The sequence below is a fragment of the Netta rufina genome, assembly GCF_964035555.1.
Source record: "Netta rufina genome assembly, chromosome: Z".
Classification (NCBI taxonomy): domain Eukaryota; kingdom Metazoa; phylum Chordata; class Aves; order Anseriformes; family Anatidae; genus Netta; species Netta rufina.
In genome coordinates this window covers 18,722,147-18,743,917 of record NC_140126.1, presented here as the reverse complement: position 1 = coordinate 18,743,917, position 21,771 = coordinate 18,722,147, and the positions used below count along the sequence as shown (strand labels likewise).

Here is a 21,771-nt window from a genome sequence, read left to right as displayed (position 1 = left end):
CAAGGGAATGGTCTTAAGTTGTGCCAGGGGAAGTTTAGGTTCGAAATGAGGAGACATTTCTTCTCAGAAGGAGTAGTCAGGAATTGGAATGGGTTGCCCAGGGAGATGGTGGAGTCACTGTCCCTGGGGGTGTTTAAGGAAAGTTTGGACATGGTGCTTAGGACATGGTTTTGTGGGTGACATTGGTGGTAGGATGGTTGGACCAGATGATCTTGGAGGTCTTTTCCAACCTTAATGATTCTATGATTCTAGGGAAAGTTAGGGAAAACAAAAAGAAAAAAACCCACAACACTTTCTTTACTGAAAATACACTTCATTCTTAGGTATATTTCTAAGTATATTACACATATAATGCATACCATATATATATTAATAGTAAAAAAAAATATATATAATTTCTAAGTATATTGCTACTGTCTCTTAGCTAGCCTGAATTACCACCAAGAAACCCTTCATTCTCCTGTGACATAAACTTCAGCATTTGTGTAATTTATGTTTTTTTCAGGTAGATGCTTCTATCCCGAAATATTCCTTTAGGGAATAACAGATGCCAACATGATGATGTAATCTATCCTCATAGTTTGTTTTTAAGCCATGGTTTCCAATGATAGCCTGAAACTAAAGATGAGATTCATAAGTTTTTAAACCAGAAATGACGAGATTGATTAAAAAAAAAATACAGAAGGGTTTATTTTTATCACATTTAAATTAGGAACAGTTCAAATGATGTCAGTTTCTAAATACAAAATTGCAAAAGTATAACAAAGACCTGAGAACTTGTTCTAAGGGTGGTGAACTGAATGCCAGTCAGTTCAGAACAGGAAGTGGAGCAAAAGACAAAGCTTGATAAAAAAGTTTTAAAATTCATTCCTACAGCACCTGGTAAATCAAATAGTGTAGTAAACACTCAACAGAAGTTGCATCAGACAACTTCCATTTCACAAACTGTAACTGAATTTTACCTTCCACTTTACAATAAACAGTAAATATTAGTTCTAGGCCTGCTAACTATCAGAAAAATATGATCCTTTTTTAAGCTGACATTCATTTCTCAGCTTGATGTTCACTTACCAAGATTCAAATTCTGTCGTTAACGTAGGGAACATTGTCTTTACATGCACAACAGTTGCTGATGTGCATGGTAAGGTACCAGTATTTTTCAGCCAAATCCTTTACTGACCGTATGCATACAAATGTCCACAGTACTTCGGTTCTTTACAATTTTGTTATTTGTATCAGTGTTAGAAAAACAACTTGTAAAAACATCTGTCCTTGTAATAAAGGAAGCAGAACCCATGTAAGACCCAGAGATTTTATTCCCTTATTAAGGGAGAGATAATGAAGCTATGCATAAAACATTTGTTGGAATGAAAATCAGTTTCATTTGCTGCAAGTATTACCAGAAACACACTGATCTTCAGAAGGGAAGAAATGATGTATTGTGACAGAGAAAAATGCATGCTGTTTCTTAAGGTTTAATGTCAGCACACCAACTCACAAAAAAACACCTTCCATGCTGACGAGAGCCAATGAAAGAATTTTGATGTTTTTCGCTTGATAAGGTACAGCTAATATGAAGATTTTTAGACAACTAGGCATAAGTATCTTACATTACAAAACATTTCTGACAAAACTAATCCCATTAACTCTTGTGATGCATTTAGCATTTAGAATTATTAGTTCATGCATAACCAAGGTAAGATAACAAGGAAAATGCACAAAACAATCAGAGGCAAATCAGTTAACATTTGACAGCATCTCAGCTGTATTCACATTTAACTTGGATAAAACATTTTGTTTTTTAGAAGACCAATTGGATGTAAATACAATGAATGCATGGTATAGCTAGACTAAACACTAAATGGGAGAAGAGAAAACTGAAAAACCCTGGCCAATTTCTTGTTTGAACTGAAAGTTATGACTGAATGTTTTTGTGCCTTAAAATACAAGGCCTAAAACACATTGGTTTTACAGCACTGAAATTTCAGCTTTTCAGAAGTCAACTTACATTGCATTCTTCTGAAATGATAGAGGCATGAAGTGTTGATTTTAAAAAATAATGAATGAGATTTAAATCTTGATATTTTTTCTTCCAGAAAATAGGACTTACAAAAAAAAATCCTTACAAATTACAAAAAAAAAAAAAATAAAAAAAAAAATCAAAAAATCTGATATTTCTTAATATTTCAGGAATTCAAATGGAATTCCTACCAGAAGTGATGGATGCAGAACACAAAGCCCACTTCTATAATTAAGACCTAAGAGGGATAATACACCTCTTCCAGAACCCAGGAAGAATTTTTCTTCCAGCATTAAATAGTGTCTATGAGAAAAATAACATTAATTTATTGTAAAGTAACATAAAAATAAATATTCTGGAATATACAATATGAATTAATATTATTATGCTTGAAAGTATTTATAACATACTCTACGGTATGTTTCTGATAATAACTGTCTGATTTTACTTGTGGTTTCCTTCACACCTTAAACTGTTATTCAGTTATTGTCATTACAGTTCTGGCCTTGTTAAAATCCTGAAGAGCCACTGAAGATTACTACTGAAGTCAAAGTTGGCTTACAGTGAGATTTTTGTCCTCTTTTCTTTAGCAAGCAGCGAAAGAAGAGGGAGAAGCATTTACTTTGGCAGGCAAGAGACAGAATATGGATGCTGCGTATTATTTTAGGACAGATAAAATGAGAAAAAATAGAAATGGAAATAGTGAAAGAAAACAAAAACGTTTGCAAAAGTGACATACTCAGGATGTACACTTTGATATAATGCAGATACACTGTACATGTATATACCATGAAATCTTAATATCTAACACATTTATGCCACAGAATTGCCAAACCAAAAAAATTTGCAGTTTTCACAGTGTTTTTAAGGGTGCATGACTCTCTTAAAGTCTCAGACCTCAAGAAAGCGTCTTGACAGGACTTAAGTTCTTTAAGTACCACTGACATTACCCAAAGTTAATAATAAAACAGAAATAAAACATAATCTTAAACTGGTATCCTTGCTAGCTTTGTAGAGTTTTCTCAACACTTCAAGCATTCAATTCAATTACTACAATTAAAAACAAAGTAGAAAATATTTTGTGCCCCAGTAGGATTCTTACATTTAAGTGTTGTTTTTTATATTAGTTGTTAGGGTATTATTCTGTGACTTTTTTGTTTTCTCATATGTGATAATTAAATTTTTTCATCTAAAGATTATCACAGAGTTTACAAGAAATATTCTAATAAGAAAAATTAAAATACTACTTTAAAACTATTTAAAACCAACATGTAGTTAAAAAACAGATGGTATTTCTCTAAAGCAAATTACAAGTATATTCACAGGTTTACACAATATAACTTTTAAGTATATCTTTTTTCAAATACTTGATTAAGTACTTCAAAATGCTGAAGTAATTCAGCACTCAAATTAAAATGTTTGATGTAATTTCTGGCATCAATGCAGCAAATGTCACATAAAAGAAAAATATCTTATTTAAACTAAGGTCTTGACAGCAGTCTGGCATAGTCAACAATCTTATTCACAGACTGGAAGGCTGGTTATAATCAAACATGTAAGGGGGGAATTAGTTTTTTGTTTTTTTTTTTTTAAATCTCTATCCTCTTGAAACAATGTAAACACTTAAATTTTCACCCCACAATCCTCCTTAATTAGTCTAATGCTCTGAATTTGGAAAAAAAAAAAAAAAAAGAACAAAACATAGTATGTAAAAAGAACAATTTAAAGATGTGATACCAATACTAATCTGCCAGTGGATGTGTCTTTTCTCGATCCATTCATCAGCCAGTACCTTAACCTCAGTTTTAGCCCTGATCCTGTAAAAGGTCCAGTATGACCTAGGCCTCACTCTTATCCTGTTTTGTGCTCTTCAGTTAATTTCTATCCGTACGCTTGCAAATTTTGGCTGAGATGCAGTGTTTATTAATCAAGCAGAATACCATACTAATGCAGTTGCATAGCTTCTGAACTAGTATTTTTTTCCTAAAGAAGCCAGCTCAGAACATAGGCAGACACTGCGTAAGTGTCTGCATCATCTGCATAGACATACCTGATCCAGCATGTCACAACTCATTCTCCATTCCACACTCCCCCAAGAGGACAGAGAAAGAAACAGTGGAAAAATCTCTTGCTATGGTCACAGAATCATAGAGCATCCCAAGTTGGAAGGGACCCACAAGGATCGAGTCCAACTCCTGGGTCACCAAAGGACCAATCATTCGCTCAGTCACTGCTTGACAGTAGACTGTTTTAAATATATGCAATTTCTTGAATGTAAACTAATGCAGAATAGGTAAACTTTTACACATTTGGTAAATAATCTTGCTCTTGAGAGCTCTACTTTACTGATGAAAGCTCAGGTTGATTAAAAATTCACCAAGTGAACTGAGATAAATGCTTTTAATGAGATAAATGTCCCCCCAAAATTTGGGGGCAAAATTATTTGCTCAGGTACTACACTGTGTTTTACTGCTCTTAGATTTTATTCAAGCTAAGTGTTTCACGATTCTTTTGTGCTATCCTTAAATTGTAAATGGTTGTATACAGTAAAGTATCTTTCTTAATTCCTTGTATTTACCATTGTAAATACTTAAGATTCCACAACAGCCTACCTAAACTCCATACATCTTTGAATAACTCCTAATGAGTTAATCTTGCCTTCCGCTGTCTTCTTTTTCTGTTTGTATCTAATTGCTCCACATTTTTTTGGTGGTATGATACTTGGAACCAAGTGCAGTAATATAACTGTTCTTTTACAATTAACACCTTTGTAGCAACAAGATCACAGCTGCATCACATACAAATTCATGCCCATTTTTTTCTAGTATAAACCTGAAACAGTTTACACCACCATGGTTCTCCCAATTTATTAAACTTGTGAAATTATTTTTCTTTAAAGAAATATTAAAACTTCAATATGACTCTCAATTTTCAGTGTCATTTTTCACATCTTTTTCCCCTTCCCTAATCTAGTACTTCCTGTACTAAAATCATTAGTGACATTCACTTTTGTTTGTTGATGATTAACAAATTCAGTTTTCTAATAATGCTTTCCCAATAGTCATAGGATCCAGTGTGAATACTCAATCCTGTTTTAATTTAATACATACCATCCATAAATTACGACTGAGATGATGTTACACAGAACAAAGTTTTATTTTAAGATATTACATCATGCTAGTATTATAAAACCTTACAAACAACTCCAAGTGTTTCCACAATTAATATAATTAAGCAAGTTTAGAGGTCTTTGCTCAATGATATCACACTTCTTAAATTACTATTACAATATTACTGCAAGGCAGTAGCATTAGGTTTGCAGTCACAGGCTGGTACTTAGATTTCTAACATAAATTCAAAATTTTAACCAGCATCTTGTTTAAAACGGATGCTTTAGAACTCAAATGTTCTAAAAGACTTTAGAGATAATGCGAGTATTTGGCTAGAGTGGAAATGGGAAACTTCAGAAAAACTGCTTTTAGCTCCAGGATGAAAACAGAAGTTTTCTTTTGAGTAAAGACATTTAAAGACATTAAAAACATTTTTTTTAATTCAGAGAGTTAGATCTGAATCACTTTGTGTCTTTAGGTCACCTGTTGTTGTAATGATGAAACTCATGAAAGACAGTAAAACCTTGGGTATTTCAATTTTAGCAAGTAACACTGTGAAACAGGAACAAAACAGTTTTGCTGAGACCCTGATCAGCTCAATACATACTCTTTGGACTGTTTCATTTTGGACTACCAGTTGGAACTCATCAGGTGTGCTCCTGGAACACAGCTTCCACTGTGGCATCATCCAAAAGCACACATCTGGTCTGTGGTAAAGACACTGTGTAGATCTGTGTTTTAGCTAATATTCCTATTAAAATTTCAACTCTTCCCTGCTGTTCTTGAAGTACACAAGCTCTTTCACCTATTACCAGAAACTTAGCTATCACACAACTGTACTTGTTCTTTCCATGCAGATTATAAGTTTTGTATGATTCAAGTGACAACAAATTGCTAGGCATGTGAATGACATTTAAAGAAGGATTTTGAAAAAGCAGTGGGTAGACTATGGAAGTGAAAATTGGCCATTTTAAACTCCTCTGCAAGACCATATCAAGCATGTCTAATCAGTCTTGTTTGAGTCTCATTATGAGTCTCTAATGAATCTCATTTACTCTTTTGGTGTGCATCTTGTAACAGCAGTTTCTCTACCATCAGGAATATTTACTTCCTTTGATCATATGATGAATTACACTTCGTGTAACACTTCATCAAAAAAGAAAACATTATTAGGATCTTGACCTGCTTGTTTCAGGATGTAGATAACTCACTTGAGTATCAGTATAAGCTATGAGTATATTGAGTATTGAGTTTATATTGAGTACCAGTACAAGCAACAAAACAAGGACAGTAATACCTTACTCAATAATTTTGGCAGACCTACAACCAAGAGTTTATTTTAACTGCATGATTTAAACAGTGATGCTAAACACAATACCTTCCCTAGTGCTTCCACCTAACTACCATCACTGTTAGCAAGATGCTTAGCTTCTCCTCCCCCACAAAACCTTCTTCCAAGTCACATCTTATATTTCTTTTGATTTATTAAGAAGTTGTTCTTCACAGAATCTAGAAACACAACATCTAAGCCCATCCCACCCACAAGACAGGCTCAACCTTTTTTAAACTAGTCTTAAGAAGTATTTGCCTAATCTTCTGTTGCAGAGTTCCACTCTGTAGGTCATCAAGTCCAATAAAAGTTTTCCCTAACATTTAACCTAAATCCCTTTAGCTGTAATTGAAACCTATTATCTCTTGTCTTCTCCACAGGAATTACAAAGAATAATTTCCTCTCCATGGTAGCCTTTAACATTCTTGAAGGTATTTAACATGGCTTCCTTTACAAAGTCATCTCTGCTCTAAACTAAACAGCCACTCTTCCTACAGTGTTCAAATGTTATGCTTTCCAGATCGTCACTGATGTTACTCTCTTCTTTGTTCCTTTAATAAATCTCAATATCTTTTTCTTCCAAGTGGAATGGCCAAAACTGAGCAATATATTAGAGATGAAGACTTGCTCAGATTGAACGAGTCTCTCTGGCATACAACATGCTACTTTACACATTTTATGTTGTTTTTTGAGTCTTTTTCAATAGCATGGCACTATATTTATTAGTTTATAAGTTGCATAAGTGCTACCTAACATCTTGAATTTATACAACTGATCATTTCTAAGAGAGACACAAGCCACTTACTATCATTTTTTTCCACCAGACCTCCCCCTTTCTTAAGCACATATTCCATTTACCTTTACGTGGTTTTAATCTTCTATGAACTAATTCAATCTACTAATCCAATACAAAATTGGAACAAAAAAGGAACAGCTTTCTTCCAACTTAACAAACCAAATCATGTCAGTAAAAGCTTCAACACAGACCAGGGCTAGTGCAAGGGAAGACAGCCATCCAGCTCTTCATTTTGACAACTGCATGTGAAAATACATAGTTAGTGCTTAAATTTGCATTTTTTCTTATTTTCCTTTTGTCTTCCCCTTCCCTGACCAATATGTTTTTTTAGTCTAGAAAATTGAATAAAGGTAATCTGCTGTCTTCTCCAGACCACTGATAAACAGATTCCTGGGAATCCTGCTTTCCAGTTTGATTACAAACAATTCTCTTAAAGAATTCTTTTAATATTTTATTAATGTTAATGTCTCCGGGACTGCTTGAGCCAATTCTGGTATGCTTCACTGAATTCCATCAAGTTTGAATGATTTTAATGCATCTGATTTATCTAAGTAGTCTCTAGTTTGTTTTTTCTGTACCCAAATACTTCCTTTATGTCACTGATCGTATGTAACCATATGAACAAAGCTGACTGCTATGCTAAGGACTGAATTAAAACAAGCATTCAAGCTCAGTTCCTTCTTGTTTTGCCAAAGAAAACCAACTCTTTTCTTGCTTATTCTTCTCTTGTTACTGTATTTTCATTAATCATTTTGCCCTTCACTATTTGCATCTCATTTAACATCTTCATTTTGTCTTCAATTTTAGAATATGTTTATTTTCATAATTTTCACTTAGGTACTCCAAGAACCCTCTGAATAGTTTCTTTCCTGCCATATATCTTTTTCAACAGGTACTGAAACAGACAAATACTTATGCTCTGACAGTACTCACAAAAAGGAAAACAAGGACTATTTTTACCATTAATTCTTACCTACAGTTCTTCAACAGGTTAATCTCGTACCTGCTATTTAATTCAATGAAATAAAAAAAACACACACACATACACACACAACAACCCCCGCCAAACAGCTGATACATAAAGCCCCCATTCCTTCTTTCCCCATCCCATACCTGTCCTTGAATAAAAGGTATCATTCAATATTGTGCCACAGTTGTATCCACCAGTGGTATCCAAGTATTAATTTAGTCTGTCACCGTAAAGTGGATTTCCTCAAATTATTCTACAGTAAGTCCTCTGACGTAACTGGCACCAGAACAGGGATAATGTTTAAGCAATGGTATTACAATTGCCATACATGGCACTACTCTTTATCATTTATCATATACGTACATTAGAACTACTCTCTTTTCTACACTTCCACTTGCAGTTCCTTTTTTAACGTGTCCAACGACTGCATTCAGCGTCTTGCCAACAAGAGCTTATATTTATTTAGTGACAGTATGATTCCTAGAAGCTTTTCAGAGCCACTACTTTGTATAATATGGTGACAGATTTCATATACAAGTTCCAGATACTGTATTTTTTAATTTGCCAAACTGGTTATTGATCAAGCTCAGAGATTCAAGAGAATCCATAACATTTCCTAACAATTGTTATGCTTCCTACTTTCGAATTTGTATAAAAAATGATATGATAAACGATACAGAGTAGAGTAATGGAAATTTTTCTGGCAATGACTTCACATTTTCTTTCAGATTTTTTATGTTGTTTGAGAACTGGACTAAGAACCCACTCCAGAAATGTGTATAGCAACTCCAGAGTTGCCTGTTTTTTTTGTTTTTTTTTCAGTTCAGCTAACGAAGTGTTAAATCCTTATTCACTAAAAATGCAATTTACCCATTATATACTTAACAATCTGTGTTCATTTAGTAAGAAATGGAATGTAAAATTATTCTGATAAAAAGTGGGCATCCAAAGATCCCATTTTGCTAAGGTTTATGAAAAACAAACATGTAACCGACTTCTTGATTTTAAGTTCCCTTGGTATCACTCGGAAGAGGTACAGAAGTTTGAAGTCAATATCTTTGAGTTCAGAGTTAATTGTGTGTACCTTTAAGTACCTTTCCAAGTTGGACAGTCAGGAATACTTTCCATTTTGGAGGTCAGAATAGGTAGGTCCCCATTAAAGAATTAAATCAGTTATCTGAAAAAAATTATTTCAAATACAGAAGCCTGCCCAACTATACATATGTAACTGAAGAACATTTGAAAGAACAAATGCTACCTGTCTAATTTATTTATATACCAGTATCCGTTCATTCTTAAGGAAAACTAATTTTATGGGGGAAAAAAAACACAACATTTCAACAATATATCCATCTGAAACACAAAACTATTAAACAACTTTAAAACTGTATTGTTAACTGGAGATCCTCACAACACCTGCTATATTATAATCTTACCTTCCTTTTCTTTGGGTTTTAAAGCTTGCTCTTCTTTTTTTTGCTTTGCCTCCAGCAGTTCACGTTTCAGCTGTCTTGCTTCTTTCCGTAGCTCCTCACTGCAAAGGGAAAAATATTTACAAGAATTTAATCTTTTAGGAATGTAAAGCCACTCAGGAGAAACAGAATCAAAATTAATGGGCAGTAAATCTCTGATATAAACAAAGAGAATGTACTGACTCACTGATGCTAGGAAGATGGCTTAAAAATCAATTAGAACCTAGAAAAGTTCATATTTTCATCAGCAAAGACAACAAAAGAACATAACAGATGACTTATTTTAAGAGCCCATTAGAAATATGTCAAGGATATGAATAATAAAACAAAGAACTCCCATCTGTATTTTTAATTTAATATTGTAATATTAAGCTATAAGAACCACACAAAGAGATTTTGAAAGAGAGGCAGTGCCAAATAAATATTACATGTATTCTCTAATTCAGTTTCCTGAAGTAATAAATTCTAGCATCCTGGGTTTCTTAGATGGACAGACAATGCAGTTGCTACATACCAAAGACATGACAAGTATGCCAGGAAAAAATATTATATATGAAAATTAATTTAGTTTTAAAATGTTACAACAAATAACCAGAAATAACTAGAAAGAAGAAACCAAAAGTTTGCAAGACTGTGTATTAACATCAAATACAATGTCTGTCTTCACTGAATCACAAGATAGCTGAGGTTGGAATGGATGTCTGAACACCATCCAGTCCAAGTGACCTTCTCAAAGCAGGGCCAATCAATGCAGATTGCTTAGGGCGCTGTCCAGTCAGGACTTCAAATATCCAGAGATGGAGTCTCCACAACCTCTCTGGGTAACCTGTTCCACTGCTTGACCACCCTCAGTGTGAAAAAGCTTTTTTTGTACATTTAAGTGGAATTTCTTGAATTTCAGTTCATGTCTATTTATGCTGTTCATACTGGTTACCAGTATGAAAGAACTGGTAACTGCTTCAAGTTTTTCTGTGTCAGAACCTGTATTTTCCACTTTTTCCAAAATGTAAGTTTTCATTTATTTAGTATTCAAAGTCAGTGCATAACAAAAATAGCTACAATGCAGGAATATGCCATGCAAGAACTTTCCTGCAGCTCCGTTATTACAACGTTACTTTCCTTAAGCAAAGACTTGGTACTATGGGATAATGACTTCTTTCAAATTTTATTTTCATTTGTGTATGTACAAAGACAGAGCTTGTGAAAAGTACTAGAAGTCTGTCATTGCAAAGGTACTCAAAAAATCAACCACAGCAGTAAATCTTAATTTTTAATTGGCAGAAATGATACTGAGGAAGTTTAACAACTTTTACATGAGAATACAGCTCTACTTTTCTATCCTGATTTAAAAAACAAAAACAAAAAACAAGGGAAGTGTTAGGAGACTTTGTAAACCCAAATTACTCTCTAACATTTATGTAAATTTTGGATAATGCAGTAAGCAAGCTGTATCACTACACCAATCTAGTATATTACAAGAAGGTATTTCTTACAGAATCCTGGCAAAATAACATACGTATCAATTAAAATTACACATCTGAAATATTTATAGCAATAAAAATTAAAAAGATTATTCAGTTCTCATTAAAAGTGGCAGCAAAAAGCTTGTGAAGATATCCCAGGTGCCTGGTAACTATAGGATTTCTTCTCTGTATTTCTATGTATATAGTATGCTGCCAGGTACAATACAACTCTGCTCTCTCTCTTCCTCCTGGAAGAAACTAATTCTTCTTTGCAACTCAGCAAGAGTGGATTACAAATGGCACTTATAATACAACAGTCCAGCACATCAAAAGGCTTTCTGTAAGAGGGACACACTCTCAGTTATCTTAAAGTATGTGGAAGAAGAAGAACCTATGTCTTGATAACTATTCAGCCTTCCTATCTCCCTTTTGTTTTTCCAGTGGAAGGAGGTTTCTGTACAGAACACAGAAGGTCCTAATTCCTTTACAGCCTAATTATAAAGTAATTTTTCAAGCTCCCTCTATGATCAGTACTAGGTCAAAATACGACTTTGATATTTGGCTTCAAGAGTGTAGACTCTGAACTTCCTACATTTTTTATTTCTAGGGTCACTTCACAAAGTTAGGTAGGTGAGAGAGGCGATTCAAAAAACCTACATGCGAAGGAGGAAGCCCCAAGAACTGATTAATAGGAAAGCCAGAAGCCAGACTTACTGGTGTAGAACGAGAAACAACCAACTTCTTGAAATGGAAAACCATTAAATTGATGAAGTACAGCATAATCAAAATAAGGGACTACAAATCAGCCTGTACCTGCACACTTCATATTTGAAGCATAGGTCTTTGTGTGCAGTAAATTTGCTGACATTTTATATACCTTCGCATTTCTCAGCTTGTAGGCACTGCACTGTTGCCTCTTGTCACTGGAAAGTTTCTGTCACTGTAGAGGCATAGCTGTGTCAGGTGTAGGCTCTTCTCACTGCCTTCTTGATCCCACTGTTATGCTACAGACTTTTCTCTTGCTCTCACTCATTCTTCTTCCTCTTCTTTCCCCTTCCTGTAGTCTATAATGTTTCCTCCCTCCCTCAGCACAGACTTCCAAAACATGTGCAATCACTTCCCTAGCCTACTCATCCCCTCATCCACAAATGGAATGCAACGAAATAAAACACAACTTCATTTTTGCTTCCTTAAGTGGCAGTACAAGTGTTACATACAAATCATTTCCTCCCCAAATTTCATTTTTTGAAATTTTGAAATGCAACTCATTCTTTCAAAATTCTAATCTTTTATCTCCATATTTTGCAAAGAGCAGTTCAATAAAATTGCTTAAGTACCAAGCTGGATTCTGGCTTGGAGATACTCCTTCTAAACATGGACCAAATTTCCAAATAGCAGTGATTTTTATTGCTTTTGGATGTGAAGTACATTTTACAGTAAATAAAAGCCGTAACTTTCCATAACTTCTGAAATACTGGCTAGCACTAGCTTATATGTAAACAACAGCTTTTAACCTTTTATCTGAAGTTGCTTAGCCTAAGTATTTTTCTCAAATTACTACAATCTCTTGTCTACATAACCCTCAGTATCTTTTTCTGACTGAAGTCCTGAAAGATAACAGCTGTTAAACAACTTTACAAAAGGCTTATACTATTCTACGGCCAAGCATAATGGTCATCAACTATCTCAACCATCTGTTCCATATTTGAGATCAAGCAAAAAATAACTGTATATGTGTACATGTGTATATATGCATGCATATGTGTAATAAATTATATATTGAATGTTTCTGAAAACAAGAATTATAGACAGTATTTATTTTCTCCAACATTACCAAAACTCTCTAGGAAAGTTAGCTCGAAGAAGCACTACGAGAAAAAAAATATCTGCAGAAAATTAAGGAAAACAGTTTCAGAAGAAAATGTGTAACTCCAGAATTCTTAGTTGACTTCCTGAAAAAGAATTAAATTGTTTTATCTAGAAAATCTTAAAGGGATCAAGTCTAGGAATTCATTTTAATTCTTGGCTCAACTGTGGATCAGTACGTATCAATTTGACTGATGGGAACTCCACAATCTAGATACTATGAAAACTTGGGGCACTGCAGGTTGATCTCTCATTTCACCTTTAAGACACCATGCATGGGGAAACTATCATCTTTCCTACAGTTACCTCAGTCACTACTCAGGTTTCTCTTCAGCAAGCTAAGTAATTTATATTTCTTCAAGTTAAAATAAATGATATTTTCCTAACTTTAATCACTTCTCTTTACCTCAGAACTTCCTGCACCATTTCCAGAATCCTGTTGGAACACAGACTTCAAAATTAGACACATCGAGGGGTGCTAACATTCCGGTAGCGCTCTGCTAATCGCATACTTGGTACCTTAGCTTTAACTCACAATCGAATACAATGAAATACAAAAGAATACAATGTCATGACTTCACTGAGCACTCACATTATTTCCCCAAGTGACTCTAAATCCATCTCTTATCCAATTATTTCCAAGATGTCACTCAGAGGTTTTACTATGCAGCAGATACATTTATGATTTCCAACTGTATAACCTGGCATTTGGTTGCATTTTAAGATTTTTGTTGCATTCTGACCACTTGCTATTCACAGAATCACACAGAATCATCTAGGTTGGAAGAGACCTCCAAAATCACCGAGTCCAACCTCTGACCTAACACTAACAAGTCCTCCACTAAACCATATCACTAAGCTCTACATCTAAACGTCTTTTAAAGACCTCCAGGGATGGTGACTCAACCACTTCCCTGGGCAGCCCATTCCAATAATGCCTAACAACCCTCTCAGCAAAGAAGTTCTTCATAATATACAACCTAAACCTCCCTGGCGCAACTTTAGCCCATTCCCCCCTGTCCTGTCACCAGGCACGTGGGAGAACAGACCAACCCCCACCTCGCTACAGCTTCCTTTAAGGTACCCGTAGAGTGAGATAAGGTTGCCCCTGAGACTCCTCCAGGCTGAACAATCCCAGCTCCCTCAGCTGCTCCAGACCCCTCACCAGCTTTGTTGCCCTTCTCTGGACTCTTCTGAGCACCTCGATGTCCTTCTCGTAGCAAGAGGCCCAAAATTGAACACAGTACTCGAGGTGCGGCCTCACCAGAGCTGAGTACAGGGGAACAATCACTTCTCTCACCCTGCTGGCCACACCGTTTCTTATACAAGCCAGGCTGCTGTTGGCCTTCTTGGCCACCTGAGCACACTGCTGGCTCATATTCAGCCGACTATCAACCAATACTCCCAGGTCCTTCTCCACCAGGCAGCTCTCCAACCACTCCTCTCCCAGCCTGTAGCTCTGCTTGGGGTTGTTGTGCCCCAGGTGCAGGACCCGGCACTTGGCCTTGTTGAACTTCATGCAGTTGACCTCAGCCCATCGGTGCAGCCTATCCAGATCCTCCTGCAGAGCTTTCCTACCCTCAAGCAGATCGACACACGCACCTAACTTGGTGTCATCTGCGAACTTATTGAGGGTGCACTCAATCCCCTGATCCAGATCATTGATGAAGATATTAAAGAGGACCGGCCCCAGTACCGAGCCCTGTGGGACTCCAATAGTGACTGGCCTCCAACTGGATTTAAATCCATTCTACTCTGGGCCCAGCTACCCAGCCAGTTTATAACACAATTAATTTGATTCAAATTATTTGCAACAGTTTGTCCTCCTGTACCCTAATATTTTCTTATAAAGACTTTTTCTCTTTTTAAATAAACACAAGAACAGCGGTGGATCGATCGTAAACTAATGCTTGGTACAAATCTGCCTGTACTACAAACACTGTACTAACTCAGTTATTTTTATAAATAAAAAAAAAAGGTCAACTCTTTAAAACAGTATTGTCCCATCCCTCCACTTTCTCCAAAAGGCAACATAGTTAATCTACTAATTACAAAATTATACTAACCAGCACTGGTTATAACTTTAGTCTATTTTTTTCCTGATGAGTGTACCGAACAAAGCATTCTGTCCCATATAGATCATATCACAGAACAGCTTGTGTTGGAAGGGTCCTTAAATATCATCCAGTTCCAACCCCTCTGCATGGGCAGGGATGCTACACACCAGACCAAGTTGCTCAAAGCCCCATCCAACTTGGTCTTGAACACCTCCAAGGATCCACAAGTTCTCTGGGCAACCTGTTCTAGTGCCTCTGTGAAAATAAATTCTTCCTAATATCTAATCCAAACCAACACTCTTGTAATGTAAACCCATTCTGCCTTGTACTGAGATTGTCTGTCTGAGCAAAAAGTTTATCTCCATCTTCTTTATAAGTTCCCCTCTAGATTTTGAAAAGCTGCAATGAGGTCACCCTGGAGCCTTCTCTTCTGTAGGCTGGATGGCCCCAGCTCTCCCTGCCTTTCACAGGAGAGGTGCTCCAGCCCCTTGATCATTCTTGTGGGTCTTATTTTAATAAGCCCATTTCCTTCTTGTGCTGCCCCCAGAACTGAATGCAGCACACCAGATGGTCTCACGAGAGCAGAATAGACAGGGAGAATCACCTCCTTCCATCTGCTGGCCATGCTTCTCTTGATGCATCCCAGGGTACATATATGTGGTTGGCTTTCTGGGCTGCAAGCACACGCTACTGGCTCATGTTGAGCTTCTCATTAACCAACACCCCCAGGTCCTTTTCCTCAGGGCTGCTCTCAATCCATTCTCTGCCCAGCCTGTATCGGTGCTTGGGATTGCCCTGATCCAGGAGCAGGACCTTGCACTTAGCCTTGTTGAACTGCATGATGTTTGCAGAGACCCACCTCTCAAGACTGCCCTGGTCCCTCTGGATGGCATCCCTTCCTTCCAGCATGTCAACCGCACCACACAGCTTAGTGTCATTAGCAAACTTGCTGAGGGTGTACGGGTGTACTCTATTCCACTGTCCATGTCACTGACAAAGATGTTAAACAGCGCCCATCCCAATACTGACCTCTGAAGAACACCATCTGGACATTGAGCCATTGACTGCAACTCTTTGAGTGCGACCATCCAGCTAATTCCTTACCCACTGAGTGGTCCATACGTCAAATCTATGTCTCTCCAATTTAAAGACAAGGATATTACGGAGGACAGTGTCAAACACTTTGTACAAGTCCAGTTAGATGATGACAGTTGCTCTTCCCCTATCCACCAGTGCTGTAACCCTGTCACAGCATACCTTTTGCCATTTTTAGATTATGAAATGGCTGTTCTCCAATTCTTTGTAATCTCTTTAATTTTCCTGTATTTACTAAAAACTAACATTTGTAGAACAGAAAGCATTCAAATTTTCACCAAAGTCCTTGCATTTAAGTTAGCTAGGCCTCTTGTCTGTAAATGTTTAATTTTAAAAGATGTTGCCCATCTTCTCCCTTGACAGTGTACCTGAACTTTTTATTCTACTCACATAATGCATGCACTACTTTCCACACCTAGAACATAAACACTTATTGAATATCTTTTTAGTTTTCTATATAACGATTTTGCCACTTTAATGGCCAGCTGAACTTGATCCAGCAGTGTGCCCAGGTGGCCAAGAAAGTCAATGCCATCCTGGCCTGCACCAGAAATAGTGTGGCCAGCTACACTGCTGTGACCTAGGGAAGGGATTGCCTCCTTGTACAAGGCAGTGGTAAGACCGCACCTTGAATACTGTGTTTTAGGACCCTCACTACAAGAAGGATGTTGAGATGGTGGAATGTTTTAAGAAAACAGCAACAAAATTGGTGAATGGACTAGAAAACAAGACTTATGAGGAGCAGACAAAAGAATCAGCATTGTTTAGTCTGGAGAAGAGGAGGCTTAAGGGAGACCTCATCACTTTCTACAACTAAGATGATGTTGAAGTGAGTAGGGTGTAGGTGTCTTTTCTTGCATGACAAGTGATATGACATGAGGAAATGGCCTCAAATTGTGCCAAGTGTGACTTAGGAAGCATTTCTTCATGGAGATGGTGGTCAAGCATTGGAACAGTCTGCCCAGGGAAGTGGAGATATACCCCATCCCTGGAGGTATTTAAGAGACATGGTGGTAAGGGAAAAGATTTAGTGATGGGACTTAGGTAAGGTTGATATCTGGACTTTATGACCTTAGAAGTCTTTTTGAACCTAGACAATTCTATGATTCTGTATAGCAGATGACTATACATAACCTACCTCAAATTTTTTTCCCTGCCCTTTTAATATAAACTATTTCACAAATACCTGTTTGCTTGCTTTAAGCCTGATGGTGATTTCATCAATATTCCACCGACTCTTTTGGCCTTTTTAGTTGGTTTTAATTTGAAACATTCTTTGCTATATCCTTTTGCTTTTTCACTGATTTCGTATTTCTTTTAAACCAGGTTGTTTCTTCCCCAGTGTGACTTTATTCCACAACCAAACTGGGCATCTCTGAACAATTGTTATATTTCGGTAACACTATTCTGTCTTTAATTTTCCAACTGTGTTGTATAAATTAAATGAAATCCAATCATGAACTCAATTGGACTGCTAACCTCTAAGCCAGCAATAAAGAAGATCAACTTATTTTGAACAATTCAGTTTGCACCTAATTACTAAGTAGCTTTTTGTGCTTCAGCACAGCAGAAGCGCCTTGCAGTTCTATATACTGTGTAGCGAAGCAGGCCATGTACGTGCAGGAGTACTGGAAAATCTTTCAGTGTTCCTCTGTATTCTATGATTGCAAGGTGAAAAGATTCTTTTCATTGACTGTCTTAATACAAAAATTGCATAAGTTTCTCGACTCCAAGTCTAAGATTGTTTCAGAGATTTGTGTCACAAGTCACATGAATTAAGAATACCCTACAAACTTAATCATCCATATGTCTGGATAGAATCCATGAACAACTGAATGGATATTGTCTGACCTCCTGTAATCCTCCCACTGAATTTGAAAGAAATTTTGCTGTATTTTGTTGGATCAAGATTCCATCCTCATGAAATGCAACAAGAACCAGCAGACTGAACACCAGACTAAAAGTTAAAAACATAACTTGCTTCTGCACAAAGGATCTGCCCCCCAAATGGTAAATACACACTTGCTATACCACGCCCTTAGCTGAAGAGCTGTGACCAAGCACAGCTCCAAAAACTCATGATGTTACGGCAGTGGTATGGAGTTTTGGTACCTTAGCCCTTTCATTTCAATCGTAGTTGTTTTCTGGCTTGGTTAAAAGCCTGTGGAAAGCTCACTTGTACTGCTTACATATGACATCTTCCATCTCTGAGCATTCAGCTGTATTAAAGCTGAATTAGTATTAAAGCTTTATATTTCAATGAACTTTTATCTCAATAACAGGGTTTTATACAGTTATCTTTAAATCATGATACAGTCCATGTTTCTGCTTTCTAATAAATCTATCTTTTTCTTTTGTATTTTATAATGCTAGGGATAAACACTTCATTAATAAGGAATATAACCAATTGGGAATTTACCTAAATATTGTAAGTTAAATGAATAAACTTGTTTCTAAGTGTCAAATACTGAAGGTGTCTTGCGAAAAATACTAAGGTGTCTTCTGACCTTACTGATCAACTTCCTAAATCAAAACCAAGTTATATATTCAACCTCACTTCGGTATAAGAAAAGGCAACTGATTACAGAAGTAAACAATAATTGTGATATTGGTGTAACCATTGGATTATACTTGCTAAGCACAAATACAAAACGACCTCTCTTTCTATATATGTGTGTATCTATTTGTACTTGTATGCTCATGCAGACATGTATATACATTATAATAACTGACTATATAAAATCTGTAACAAATAAAATATATTTGGTACACTGTATTAGGTTTACATGGCAAAGTTTTGGTAGCAGGGGTGCTGCAGGGGTGGCCTCTGTGAGCAGAGCCCAGCAGCTGCCCCATGTCAGATCAGAGCCAGCTCCAAAAGAGACCCACTGCTGGCCAGAGCTGAGCCAGGCAGCAGTGCTGGCTGGGCTGCTGGGACAGCAGATTGAAGAAAGGGGTAATAAGCCTGCTGTGCTACAGCAGCAGGGAGAGAGGAGTGAGAAGCAGCCCTGCAGCCCCCAGGTGAGTGCAGCAGGAGGGTAGGAGGTGCTCCAGGCAGGCAGCAGCAGCTCCCCTGTGGCCTGTGGAGGGGCCCCTGGTGGAGCAGGCTGTCCCCCTGCAGCCCATGGGTCCCACATGGAGCAGATCTCCACGCTGCAGCCCCCCCATGGGTGGAGGAGCCCCCGGTGGAGCAGGTGGATGTGGCCTGGAGGAGGCTGCGGCCCATGGAGAGCCCCCACAGGAGCAGGCCCTGGGCCGGAGCTGCAGCCCGTGGAGAGGAGCCCACGCAGGAGCAGGGGGTCTGGGGGGAGCTGCCCCCACCCGTGGGGGACGCTCTAAATTCCACCTACGTTCCCAGAGGGCCCCCAATTGCTTGAGGTTAGTTTAGCACACAGCCATTCACTTATCTTGGTACAACATTAAATGAGGCCACTTTCTTTCAAAACTCAAGTGCTCAGCTGGTGTTGAAACTATATAAATAGTCTTACAGTCAGGATTCACTCAGAAATTTGTGAATTTATAGTGAAGTAAATACTTAGTGACTGAACAACTGAAACAAGATGATGGTGTATTTTCCATTGATGGATTTGGTATTTCTCTAAAAGGTGTGCTTTAGCTGAAGCATGAATTTGGGTAAGTGCTGTTTTTTGTAGTAATCAGTATTAAATTATTATGTTTGATGACATAAGATGTTATTTCCTTTCCTATTCTTATGATATTATAATCACATTGTTTTTATTTTTTAAAGTCCATTTCCTGTCACGTGTTTGTGCTAGCTTTTCATTCAGTAGCAGCAGAGGACAATTACTAACTGGCTATACATAAATGATAAAATTATTTAGTAACTGCTGCTCAAAGTAAACATACCACAACAAGAAAAAAAATATGTTTAAAAAGTCCTTTTAAAATGTTATAAATAATATAGGCATGTGGAGATTGTAACATAAAAGTGTAGTGTTTGCATGAACACCATTCTTTAACATCTTCTGTCAGTTTAAATTTTTCCTTACACTGATTTCCAAGGTAAGCTATTCTAGAAATTATGTAAGCATACCTATATAATAAAATCAATACTAAAGTACTCTAACACTGCTCATGTGAATTTCATAGCAGGAATAATTATGTTAATTTTGCTTAGACAAAAACAAAATTAAGCGGTAGTACAATATTAACTCTTCATTTCCAACCTAAATGATTCTATGATTCATAATGTAAGCTAACAATCTGGAAAGAGGTTCTGGATTAAATTCCATCCTCTTACAGGCAGCCACATTCCTTTTCCAAAATTTCCAAAATTCCATAAGCTCTTATATTTATTAATGATAATTTTCAATGCTTATTATAGCAATAGTAGCCATGAAAGGCCACTCTAGAACTGACATCTCAGTAATATCAGGGACAATGAAGCAGAATCCCTGTTAAGGTGTTAGCTTTTGATTTCTGCTACATATTCTTAAAAAATGCATAACTTCCTGTTTAAGAATTTCAGCTCTAACTTAAAATACAAATAGAGTTTCCAAATTGAGATCTCTAATGACAAATGAAAGCAATATAAAATATCATGTTTGTACAACTAACTGATAGGTAGCACGTGAGGAAGGATCAAGGGAAATGACTGTTCTATAATGTCACAACTTTAGTCTTTTCTGATACTCCCTTTTCTGCCCTTTGGGGTACCTGCAGAACATTCAATTCTTGGAATGCACAGCAAATTCCCCATTTGGCATACAGATCTAAGGCTTTTCTAGGGTTCAAGAATCCTGTTTTATATGGATTATGTTACGGTTCATCTCTGGCGCTGCAAGAATTTTACAACTGAAAAATGAGAATGAAAATTGAAAATTATGGGTTTGGAATATACACCTTGTCTTTTTGCCAGCCTGGTTTTGCTGCAGGAGTCAGACAGATGTCTATCTGTCTTCTGCAGATGGTACATCACAGTCATATCTCGCATAACAAGGTGATATAAAAATAGCAGAAGACATTCAGCAGGTCTTGACATTAGAAACCTGTAAACTAAATATTTTGATGTAAGTGCTGGGCCGTGCATGGACACCTGTGCTAACACTAATGCTAACAGTTTATGTTGTTTCTTGACTTTAACAATACTTGCTATATTACAGTTTGCAATTAGCACTATAACTCTTTGTTTAAAAAACTTCTTCACTGAAAGAGTTTATGGATGAATTACCAGTATTTATATGTATTTTACGTAGGACTATTGAATAATTTCAAAACTGAAGTCTGATATGATTGGCTTGTTTATTAGAGGCTACACTGGCAAACATTGCTGTCTTTACATTCCCATAAACCTGAGTATAAATAAGTGGATCACATAATTAGAATACACATTATCTGAACCTTTATTTTAATGTAATTATGCATGCTGGACTATAAACTGCATTTTATGTTAGTAGTCTCAGTACTGAGCAATGAATTCTCATAGGCTGAGATTGATGAAGAACGTTATCATTTTACTCTGTTGGAAGAAGCTTAACAGAACAGCCAGGCCTACAAACTGAGCATGAAGTATAAACATGTGCAAGAAGAAAGGTATTAAGGGAACAGCAATATATTTCATTAGGGCAACTA

The 21,771-nt window shown here is 36.8% G+C and overlaps 1 protein-coding gene across 1 annotated transcript in view; it reads right to left on the bottom strand.

The window, feature by feature from the left end:
- The window catches only part of CWC27 (CWC27 spliceosome associated cyclophilin), a 124,400-nt gene that overhangs the window by 26,663 nt on the left and 75,966 nt on the right, over positions 1-21,771 (bottom strand). Inside the window, exon 11 of the mRNA XM_084305641.1 lies at positions 9,663-9,756. Coding sequence (XP_084161767.1) covers positions 9,663-9,756 — 94 coding nt within the window. The remainder of the gene's footprint in view (positions 1-9,662; positions 9,757-21,771) is intronic.